Source organism: Globicephala melas, chromosome 1, assembly GCF_963455315.2.
Source record: "Globicephala melas chromosome 1, mGloMel1.2, whole genome shotgun sequence".
NCBI classification, from domain to species: domain Eukaryota; kingdom Metazoa; phylum Chordata; class Mammalia; order Artiodactyla; family Delphinidae; genus Globicephala; species Globicephala melas.
The window spans coordinates 74,436,968-74,449,143 of NC_083314.1; the positions used below are offsets into that span (position 1 = coordinate 74,436,968).

General features: G+C 43.7%; 1 protein-coding gene across 8 annotated transcripts in view; it reads left to right on the forward strand.

Annotated features, from left to right (window-relative positions):
- Positions 1-12,176, forward strand: part of ARHGEF11 (Rho guanine nucleotide exchange factor 11) — a 109,888-nt gene that overhangs the window by 51,660 nt on the left and 46,052 nt on the right. For 6 of the 8 annotated variants that reach the window (XM_060297721.1, XM_060297734.1, XM_060297729.1 and 3 more), the window contains exons 2-5: positions 7,764-7,796; positions 8,971-8,985; positions 9,315-9,403; positions 10,394-10,492. In XM_060297721.1, coding sequence (XP_060153704.1) covers positions 7,764-7,796; positions 8,971-8,985; positions 9,315-9,403; positions 10,394-10,492 — 236 coding nt within the window. The remainder of the gene's footprint in view (positions 1-7,763; positions 7,797-8,970; positions 8,986-9,314; positions 9,404-10,393; positions 10,493-12,176) is intronic. The other 2 variants (XM_060297750.1, XM_030841997.2) reach the window with 2 other exon arrangements.

Below are 12,176 nucleotides of genomic sequence, written 5' to 3' on the forward strand. Positions count from 1 at the left end.
AGGACTTGGCGGTTGGTTAGATTTGAGGGGGTGTCAAAAATAACTCAGGTTTCTGGCATGAGTGACTGTGTGTGGCCCTGTTTCCTGAGGAGGAACTATTTGCTCAGGAGCCAGGGTCAGGCTTGGGCTGGGGAGATTGATTTCAGTGTGAACATTTTAGCTTCGAGGGATCTGTGATGGTGATTTGGTTCCGCCAGTCACCCTTTGAGGAAAGTGGAATTACCCACATTTGTTATTGAGAAACTGAGACTTGGAGAGGTTGGGTGGTTTGCCTGAGACTACACAGTGAGGACAAGGCTGAGCCTGAGCTGGAGCCCATACTTTACCCCTAAAGCTGTGCTTTCCAGACCATGCCACATGGGCCGCGTGCTACCCTGTCGGCATACCAGGTCTCTGCCTCCACACAACCCCGTCTGCCAAGTTGTCTGCCCTGATCGTCACACAAGTCCCCAAGCCTCTTGTTCTCCAGGAGTCCTTCATGGAAGTGCAAAGGAGAGCTTTCCTGGCTCTGCCCTACCTAGAATTAGAACACACCAGGAGTCATCCCCACTTTTCCACGTATTGTTCACTCACTCAATCTTGTACTGTTCCGCTCACCTCTGACACCTGGACCTGGACAAGACTTCAGAAAACACAGTAGAGCCATTTGCATAGGACTTTACACTTCCAAAGAACTTAACAAATATTACCTCTTTGATCCTCACCTCAGCTCTGGGAGAAAGAAAGGACGTGTACATTACTTCAGCAAACATTTTGGAGCAGGTGCCCACCACACACAAGACACTTTGCTGGACCTTGGCCGGTGTTACAAGGATGAGTAAGATGCCGTCCTTGTTCTCAAGGGGTTTAAGGTCTACCAGGGAAAATAGATGATAGACTAAGAAGTTAAGGAACTTGTTTTGAGAGTTCCTCAAAGTTACTGTCCTCTAAATAAGGAATCACTTGGACTGCCTGTTGAAATAAAAATAGTATTCATACCACAGACCTGCTGAGTCGAACCCGCAGGGTTAGAGCCTCAAGTAATGCATATGCTGCTCCTCAGCTAGTAAGTGATCCACTTGAGATGTGAGCCTTTTCTGGCTACATTGCCTACTTTCCCACTCCATTGTTCTGCCCTCTGCTTTTACAGATGAGAGAATTGACACGTGTAGAAGTCAAGTGGGTGGTGGCCCACAGTGAATTAGAGACAGAATTGGAATTAGCACCTGAATTTCCCTGATTTCCAAGCCCAACGCTTTTCTGCAACATCATTTAAAGTGTTAACTCTGCACTCTGGTTCTGATTGAAACCACTGCTTTTACTTGATCTGTACCCTTTCTTCCCTCTTAATGTCTTCAGTTATATAAGCTCTTAGGGAGCATTTATGTCATATTCTGTCAGCAAGGATTGTCTGCAAACTGGCCTCTTTTATTTACTATAGGGATGTGCTATGTTTCCAGCCTCAGACCATGGGGAAAATTCTACCCAGAGGCAGAATCCTTGGAAAGTTAGGGTGCCAGGAAGCTGCTTAAAGCTCCACCCTGGCAGATAAGGGAAACCAGACCAGTAGGACCAGGTCAGGGTTCAGTGAGTGTGGACTTTATCTAGAACTAAGGTCCTGGCAAGGTAGCTCTTTCCTGGTTACTACTCCTCGCTTTGGGCAGGGATTCAAGAACATTACTTTGCCCCAGACTCAAAACACCTAGGTCAGCCTATGTATGGTGTACTTTTTATATCTATCTGTCTATCATATGTGTTCTATATCTTTATATACATGTATCGCATATATGTATTATGTATTTGTATCTCATGTATATATCATCATATATATTATATATGTGTGCACATGTAAGATGTGTATATTATATGTGTGTTTGTATATGTGTGCATGTGTGTACGTATGTATGTAAAAAAGAAAATAGAGAAAGCCCAGTAAAGACCAATTAGGTCTGCATACGGGCACAGGTCATACAGCTTTTTGTTTAGGAACACAGACCTTGAAGTCAGTTACTTAACCTCTGTTCACTCATCCGAGAATGGAGATGTACTACCTGCCTCACCAGGCTTTTGTGATGGTTAAATAAGATAATGTATGTCAAATGGTTAGCATGGTACCTGGTAGCTAGTAAGAACTTAAATAATTATTATCACAGAACAGGGATATTCTCGGCTTTTCCCTCATTTACACATTTGTGGTGGAGTGGGGCTGAGGATGAAGAGACCTCCCATTGGAAGGGGCTGATCCCACCCAGCTTAAGCCAGTTGTCACCATATGAGACTAAAGCCCCAGTGATGCCAGAACTTCTGCCTTTTCAAGAGAAACCAGAAACCTGTATTTTTAAATATGAAATTGCCTGATTTTTAAATTTTTTAACAATTAATTTTAAACACACATATATACATATATGTGTGTGTATACACACACACACACACACACACACACACACAAATACCATAGGCCAACAGCAGGGACTTGTGGGCTGGTACCAGTCTTCAGCTTTGCTGTCTGGAAGGTCACCAGAACTTTCCCTGCTTCCTCACACACCCTCTAGGCTGGGATGAGGAGGCTGTTTCACCATGTATTTGCAGAGCGCCCATCCTGTGTCTGGTGCTGGAGAGCATACCAGGAAGAACACCCTGTAACCATTGCCCTCTGGCAGAGAGGCAAGACTAACACAGCAGATGATAGGGAGCAGTGTAGGAAGGAGGAACATTTGTGAAAGAATGTGGGTTGCATTGTAAAGAAAAGGATGAGGAAATGGAAGATTTCTGGGAACTGATACGGAGTTTCTTTGAGGGTATATTAAGTGAGAAATCAAAGTGTAAAAGGTGTAGGATACTACCTGTTGTGGAAGCAAGAAAGGAAAATAAGAGTATTTATATGTGTTTGCTTAGTTTTTACAAGAAGAAACACAGAAAACCAAAAACAAATGAAAGTGGTTACTTGGTAAGGAGTGGGATGAAGGGACAGGGACACTTCTGAATATACCTTTTAAATTGCATTTTGAGTTTTCAACCATGTAAATGTTTGACAGATTCAAAAAATAAAATTAAATAAATAAGCCTGAAAAAGCAAACCCTAAAATTACAGACAAATATAAAAAGAAACCTAGGGACTTCCCTGACGGTACAGTGGTTAAGACTCTACGCTTCCACTGCAGGGGGCGCAGGTTCGGTCCCTGGTGGGAGACTAAGATCCCACATGCTGGATGGTGCAGCCAAAAAAAAAGTAACCTAAATGCATTTCAAATTGATAACATAAAGAAGAATTAATCCAAAGTAACCTTCACACACAGTACTGGCTGTATACCTTTAGTGGGATATAGTCTAAGGACAGAAAGAATTGCAAGGAAATGCTGAACTTTGCTTAATAAGTTTGCTGTTGCCGGTGTTACTGATGTAGGAACTCTGAAAACAGTATTTGATGTATTACAGAAGAGAGCAAATGAGTAAATGTATTACTGTTGTTTGTGAACAAGGTTCTCACTATGGGAAAAGGAAGATAAAATATGGAGTTGGGGAAGATGAGGAAGAACCCTGTAGTGTTGGAGTCGAACAAGATTTTATTGTGAACTCACAATTTCTTAATCAATTTATTTCCTGGCTCTGTCCATTGAAAGGGCCTAGAAGCAGTGACAGCTTAGCAGCAATGAGCACCTAGCATCCAGATCTTGTTTCTAAATACATTTCCTACTAAAAGGAACCAGGGCTCCTTAGAGAAATGTTTGAGTCAAAGTCTGACATAGGGAAAATACAAGGTGAGCCTGGAGTATTTGTGTGTGTGTGCCAGAAAATAAGGATGCACTCAAAGACAGATAGTGACCTTTAAAGGACACAGCTGGCTAGTAGAAGCTCCCACCAGCCAAACTGGGACAACTTTAACATTTTTTTAAAAGCAGTAATGGATTATAATGCATTGCATTGGGGGGAAAAAATTCGTGAGTTCATAGCACTATTCCAGAAAAGGGACAAAATGACCTTCTTTACAAGTTTGCCTGCTAATAGATATAGAAGGAATGATAGAATTCCTTCACCTCATCATGCTGCCCCTTCAACTTTAATGTAGGTTTGAAAATTTTCCCAAAATGCCATTTTGCAGCCACCAGTGCAGTAAGTGGTTCAGGCCAGGATCATCAATGGATAGTAAAACTATTGGGTGGGAAGCTGTTGGACAACAGGATATTCACCAGTCTCAAAATATCACCCCACAGATTTCCCACTAATTCAAATGGGAAAATATACTTTTACCATTGAGAAATCTTAGGAGCACCAACTTATCTAAGTAATCAAACATAGGATCACCAGAAATGGGCAAGTTATGCTACATCACTTATCTAATATTATTTTAAAATGTTTAATCTGAATCTAATCCTGAGGAGACAGGCAGATCTGTTACAGGCCATTCAATAAGACAACTGGCCTGAACTCTTCTACATGTCAGTGTTAGGAGAGACTAAGAAAAGTGGGCAGGCAGGGGGTGATATTCTAGATTAAATGAATCTAAAAACCATGAATGAATGCAATTCTGAGATCTTTGACTGGATCGTGTATTGAGGCAGTTGGGGAACAACTATGTAGGAGATTAATGAAACAATTAGGGAAATTTGAATAGAGACTATATATTAGATAATATTATTATTTTTTGTTTTTATTTTTTGGCTGTGTAGGGTCTTCGTTGCTGTGCACGGGCTTTCTCTAGTTGCGGCGAGTGGGGGCTATTCTTCGTTGCAGTGCGCGGGCTTCTCATCGTCGTGGCTTCTCATCGTTGTGGCTTCTCTTGTTGCGGAGCATGGGCTCTAGGCACGCGGGCTTCAGTAGTTGTGGCTCGCGGGCTCCAGTAGTCGTGGCTTGCGGGCTCTAGAGTGCAGGCTCAGTAGTTGTGGCTCACGGGCCTAGTTACTTTGTGGCATGTGGGATCTTCCCAGACCAGGGATTGAACCCGTGTCCCCTGCATTGGCAGGAGGATTCTTAACCACTGCGCCACCAGGGAAGCCCTAGATAATATTATCGTATCAAAGTTAAACTCTTTGGGTGTGCTGATGGCATTGTGGTTATATAGAATTCCAAGGGTCTTGGGGGACATATGCTGAAATATTTAGGGGTAAAATGTCATGATGTGTGCAACTTTCAAATGGGAAAAAGTGTATAATCATAGAAAGATAAAGCAAGTGACAAATGTTAATTGGTGAATCTAGATGAAGGGTATATAGGTGTTCATCATGCTGCCCCTTCAACTTTAATAATAGGTTTGAAAATTTTCCCAAAAAATGTTGGGGTAAAAGAAATGTGAGCTGCAGTGGCCAGGGAATACTTCATGGAATCAGTGCCGTTTGACCAGAGCCTTGAAAAAGGAGTAAAGGAGGGATAGAGAGGAGAAGGGATGGAGGGCTTCATAAAGCAGAGGTGAGAATGAGCACAGAATCTTTTAGGATCCAGTAGAGGTAAGGAAAAGTGAACAAGTAATAAGAGTGAATTTGAAAGGTACTTGGATCCACTTGATGAAAGGCCTTTAACACCAGGCAGATGCACGCACATCCGATCATATAGAGAGTAAGAAGGGAAATCATAGGTTCTTGACCGGGGGGGACCCAAAGAAATATTGTTTGGGAAAGTTAGTCCCTTGTGGTAGAATGCTGGAGGGACTGGAGAGTGAAAACAAGAGGTGGTTTTTTTTGTGGTTTTTTTTTAAGTCATCTAGACTTGAGGCAATGGACATGTGGCTTAAAGTGATGGATATCAGTGATAATGTAAAGGAAGGAGCAACTCTGGGAAAACATAAAAGGACTTACCAGTCTCCATAACTGACTGGATAAATATGGGGGTTACTGAGAAGTTGATTCAGAAGATCTATCTCAATGATGCTGTTTAGAGAGCCACAAATTTTGCGAGAACTTCTCTACTCTCCTGGGCCTTCTCCATGCCCATCAAATTTAGGCTGATTGGAATCTGACCTCTGCTGCCCAGTTTTGATGGGAATATCATCAGGAAGAGGGAGAGCCCACCATTAAAGTCTTGATCTGCTGGTACAGGCATTTCTTCCTCCTCTAATTCAGTGGTAGTTTTTCCTCCTTTAAGCTCTCAAAAAGAAAACAAAATTTTTTTTGCATCTGTTAAAATTATACTTATGTTGTAATCCCCCATGTCCTCCACTGTCACTGCCCTAGCCTGTGATTTTTTTTTTTTTTTAGAGGAACTTTCAATGGCTGCTGAAATGATCCTTGTCTTTGCCCCTAACAGTCCTCTACAGCCAGGTACACAAACCTTGGCTTCATGTGCCTTGAGTTTCGTTGAACAGCTCACAACCTAGCTCAAATGCAAAACCAAACCAGGTTAAGTTACCAGACCATTCCTTCTAAGCTTAAATGTGGGCATAGGAAACCAGTTTCCTGCAGAGTCAAGCAGAACAAGGCAAGGAGGAGGCCCAAGCTGTCCCAAGACAGAATGGGCTTTCTCCTGAAGTAGTAAGGAGGGAGAAGTGCAAGCCCATTCTGGGTAACCCAGGGGTGGGATGTTGTGGATCAAGCCAAAGACAGCAGATGAGCAGCTGGAATAAAAAGCCTTTAATAGTTCATTCTGAGAATCCCTCACCGATGTGGGGAGTGGAGCTGTTGCCCTTCAGTGTTTATACTAAAGTTCTCTATGTATATCTCATCCATTACCTGCAAGTGACTGTATCTTATTCATTTTTGTACCCCGTAGTGCCTGGCATAGTATGTAGTGCGGCGCTGTGCAATTGAACTTTCTGCAGCGATGGAAGTGTTTTATTCTGCACTGTCCTGTATGGTAGCCACTAGCCATAGTACAACTGAGAAACAGAATTTTAAAATTTAAATATCTACATGTGGCTAGTGGCTGTTGTATTAGATAGATAGCACGGGTCTGGAATCTAGGACTTCTTTTTTTTTCCATTTTATTGAGGTATAATTGACACACAGCACTGCCTAAGTTTAAGATGTACAGCATAGTGACCTGGCATCCATGTATTGCAAAATGATTACCACAGTACGTTTAGTTATCATGCATAGATTCTAGGACACTTACTAAATGATGAGCTAAGTTGAATCTTTACCTTGGATGAGGAGGTGGGGGGTGGCAGGGCATGATGGACTAGGGTAATTTGAAGAAAGCCAGAACTTCTGGAAGTTCACCTTCTTGTCTGGCTGCCAGGTGTAGTAATGGGGAGTAGAGTGAGAAGAATATCTAGGAAGAAGGAACAGTATGGGCAAAGACAGGAGCCGGAAACCATGGCAAGAGAAAGAACAGTGAAGAGCAGGGACCAAAAATAGGACGGAGCATTCACTGTGCCAGGCACGGGGGTGCTGATCAACAAGACCACCCTGACTTCGTGGACCTTACGGCCCTACGGACAAGCGCACAAGCAGCTCCACTGATTGTATGCAGTAAGGATAGGTACTGGGAGCTGTGGGAGACAGCGGAGGGGCATCAGGCAGTACTTCCTTTTCGATGCTGTGCCTAATGGCTTCGCTTGAAGACAGGGTGACCTTTCTCCCAAGTACAATGGGGAAGCTCTAAAAGGTTTTAATCAGCAAAATGGCATAGGTAAATCTGCATTTTAGTAAGGTGGTTCTACTGCATTGGCCAGTTTCCACCCCGGGTCCTTCTTAGCTTGATTGTGGTTTTTCTTTTAAACCAACCACCTCCAGTGTCTTGTCTGGTTTATGTCTTGTTTCGTTTTTCTTCCCTGCTTCCTCCTTTCCTGCGTCACTCTCTCCTGGGCCCCACGCTCTCTTCTTCCTTGATGTCCTTCTCTCTCTGATCCAAAGATCAGCCAGTAAAAAGCAGTCTCACCTGTCCAGGTAAGTGGGGTGCCAGGGTGAAGGGGGAAGAAGACCCCTCTTTTAAATTTAAAAGTTATTTATTTGTACTGTGTTGTATTTATTATTTGAATAGTTAGTACCTTCACATGACTCAGAATTTAAATGGTACAAACAAGAAGATAAGGAAAAGATTCCAACTCCATCCCTTTGCCCCGGCACAGTTTCCTTCCTCAGAGGCAACCAGTGATCTATGTTTTCTTTTGTACCCTTTCAGAGGTATTTTACACATTTTATATATATGTAAGCAAACATATAAACAAATCGTTCCTTCTCTTTTACCGTCTACATAATTCTGCATCTTCCTTTTTCCACTCAACAGCATGTCTTGGAGACTATTCCTTATCATATGTAAAGAGCCCCCTCATTCTTTTATATGACTGAATACTGTGTCATTATATTGATATACTGCAGTTTATTTAACCAGTCACCCCTTATGAACACTTAGAGTCTTGGCAGTGTTTTGTCACTGCACACAGTGCTTACATGAAGCCCCTTCTACATAGTCATTTGCTAGATACGAATAGGAGACACCCTCTGGAGGGGCAGCAACTATTGATTAGGAACTGGCAACTTGTACACTTTTCTGAAAAGGAGAGGCATAGCAATGATCTGAGCTTCTCCTGTTCCTGCAGGGGCCCTATTATTCGATCTGGTTTGGTGATCCGTGGTACCTTGAGGTTGTAGGGCCTTAATAGTTTCTAAGCAGGGTGCCTCGAGCTGGCTGTAGGAATGGGGTTGCAATACTACCAGCAAACAGACCAGATTCCTGTTCTCCCATGGTACACACAAAATAAATGGAATTTCAGAGGCTTGGGTCATCATTGTACGCCTCCTTTCTAGAACAGGGTACAAGCTGCCAATTATCCAACAGGTAAAGTTGCCAATTACCCGACTAAAGGCCTAGTTACCCTCCTAGAGACACTTGTTTTGGAGAGGGACGAAGAGACGAAGCTAAAGTGAGAGTGTCTCTGATACAGCCACTGCAGTCCTCTGCTGTGTCCCTGCAGGCTTCTGTGTGTTTGTGACCCTCCCATCCTTGCCTTCCAGTCCCCCCTTCCTTACAAATCATCACCTAAAACTAACTAGCTGTTTGTTTTTTTCTTGTCTTTTTCTCGCATTCATTTTCTCTGCTGCCTCCGTTCTGTTCCATCAGCCCCATTGCAGCCTGGTAAGACCCAACAAGCATGTATATTTGTTCACACCCTGTTCTTGCTATTGTCTCTTTGTCTCCTGACTCCAGGAAGGGCTATTTCCCTTCATGCCTTGCTGGGTATTAAAGAGATCATGCTTGCCTTGCCAACCTAGGATTCCAGATAGGTGATGTTGCCAGTGGGGTAGATGTGGCTGATCTCCCACCAGATTGAGCGGGTTACAGGGTGAGAGGGTCGGTCTCTTGTTACCCAAGACTCAGGGCCCCTTTGACAGAGCTTCCTTCTGCTACAAGGCTGGTCCCTCCCTGCCCAATTCATTGTTGTGCTTTTCTTACTCTTTCTCCAGGTTAAGTAGCCTGTCTTTGGGAGATTCAGCACCTGAACGCAAGTCCCCTTCCCACCACCGCCAACCCTCCGACACCTCTGAGACAACAGGTAACCTTCTCAGGGCATTAACACGTAGACACAGAGGTGTTTACTCATACAGACAGATCTGTATACCCCAGATGTAAAACAACTTAGCCTTTATATTGAGCTCATAATGTGTGCTAGGTATTGTGTTATATGTTTTATACAGATTACCTTATTCAGTCCTTTTATCAATTGTGGAAAGTAGATTTTATCATACCTATTTTGTGGATGAAGAAACTGAGACACAGAGTGGTTAAAAAATTTGCCAAGTGTACAGGCTTGTAGGAGACAAAACCAGGACCTAAAACCAGTTGAGTTTTAACTCTAGAATTCATGCTTTCTCCATCACAGGAAGCAGTCACACATACCTGCAGACGTGCACGATGTCTAGTACATGCCCACAGGGATGGAGTCAGTTAGGAGTTATAGTCTCTCTTTCTTTTTTCCTACGCTCTGCATATGGTTGTATGTGTGACAAACAGGGTTTTCTCTTGTCATTTATCCTTCCCTGGATTTTGACAAGGGGCCAGCCCTCAGTCACCCCACATGAGTTACCCAGCTCTGCAGGACCAGCAAGCACTGGTGTCCCACCTGCTGTATTCATTGGACGTAATTTGATGGAAAACTTCCAGTCTCACTTAGGCTTCAATCCCAGGGCTGCTTCTCTGTAACACTAGCCTTCAGGCTGGAGTTGGCCATGCCCCTTCTTCGACCAGTCTCACCCAAACAGGCCTAAAAAGACAGACATACATGAGAGAGACAAACATCTCAGCACCTCAGAGAAAGGAATTTCTTGTATAGCATACAGAGTAGATGACCGGGTTTTGTCGATCCCTGAGGAAGGCAGGCATTGCAATAGTGTGTGTGGGCAGGAAAAGTCTGGGGAACCTGGAAAGGCTTTCTGGAGGAAGAAACACACTGGGACCTCCCTGGGTTGGTCTGGCTTGTGTGCACTAACTTTCTGATGACAGTTCCTACCGAACTCCCTTCTTTCTCCTCCTTACCTCTCACCAGGTCTCGTTCAACGCTGTGTCATCATCCAAAAGGACCAGCATGGCTTCGGCTTCACCGTCAGCGGGGATCGCATTGTTCTGGTGCAGTCTGTGCGGCCTGGTGAGTGTTGCGTCCCTGCCACCTGCAGTGTACAGTTCTTACAAAGCCACCATGTATGCGACAGTGCCATAGGACTTGAAGGACTTGCATGTGCTTTCTCTGGAGGCCTGGGCATCCTGGGGCATGAATGATTCATTCTAGAACTGGTTCCCCAGGGGCATCTGGGGAAGTCTCCACAATGCTAAGCTTCCAGGCAGAATTTCTAGGGATCACACTCCAGGCTTGTTTCCCCTGTTGGAAGTGTGAAAATGGCAGAATAGCCTTCAGGTCATCAGTCTGGTGCCTGATTGCCCTCCAGGGGAGCTCCTCGTCCTGGGTTGGAAGATGCCGTGGAGAAATCGAAGACCCGCTTTCTTCTTTCTCACCTTCACATGACCTTGCTCCGTGCACGAATGGTCACTGTGCTGCAGCAGTTCACAGTTGAGACAGGCACACTGGTCTAAATGTATTTGCAGATATATTAACACTAAGTAATAAATGACCTAAAGATGTGTGTTGGACAGTACGTGGGAGGAAAGGGTGTTTGTAAGTTTGTATTTGGGTAGTTGGTGGTTCGAAGCTAAGTATTTCCCTTCTGATCAGTTTAGGAAGCCTCCTTAGAAGAAAATAGGATTTCAGGAGTAGTTTGAAAGATGGCCATGGAAAACACATTGGCAGGATAGAAATTTGGTGGGAAGGGAGGGCATTATAAGCAAATCGATTGAGTAACCAGTGATGTGTGAAAAAGCTTCAGATATTTCAAAGCACTATCATATGTTAGGTGGTAGAATCATTGTTGTTAAGTGACCCAGACTGAAGAAGATGATCAGGAAGGAGATGGGAGTAGGGGAAAGTATGAAGCAAGTATCCCTAACACAAGCAAGTATCCGTAACAGGAGTGAACTTCAGTGTAGCCAGTGGGATTGGGCCTGGCAACGTGGTGCGTCATAGGCTTGAAGAAGAGTACAAGGAAAGGGGTAGGGGGCAGGCCAGCATTTTCCCACTAAGAACAGTGCAAAATGGGAAGGAAATATACTTACATAATTTGGGAGAAATATTTGGGATTTATTTAATGGGAAAAGTGAAAAGAGTATTTCAAATTTATGACCAAAATGAGGTATGTGGATCATACAGGGATATAAATAATTATAGCTCCTTATGTTTGGTAGTTAACTTTTGTCAGTGAGAGGTTTGTTTTTCATATCCTAGGGTAGAGCTCTGAAAAGATACTTTTATTCTTTGCTTCCATATTCTCTCAAGGTTCCTGGACTAGGGTGAGACAGAGCAAGTGGGACTGCCAGTAACTTGTACTTTGCCTCTATGGTCTGTTTGATACAAAAAGTATGGGGACCCCCTCCAGTGAAGTGTGAGTTCAGCACTCTTCCAATTTTGCCTCCTCTCAGACCTGGAGAGGAAAGAACAAAATGATGGCTTGCAGTAAAATACGAGTTTTGAAAAATCTGTGTATGTATGAGTACTTCGGGCAGGAGAGAAGAAGAGACTTCATTTGGATTGGCATTGAAATCACAAGAGCAACAAAGCAGTTGTTGTCTTTTCCAGATTTTAGGCTTCTCAGTTCACTGTTTCTCAAAGTGTAGTCTGTGTTCTGCCTACATCAGAATCACCTAGGCCCTTAGGATGATTGAAATCCTCATTCCGGGGCCCAGTCCCAGAAGTACTGAATCACTTGCTAGCAAGGGGGTCA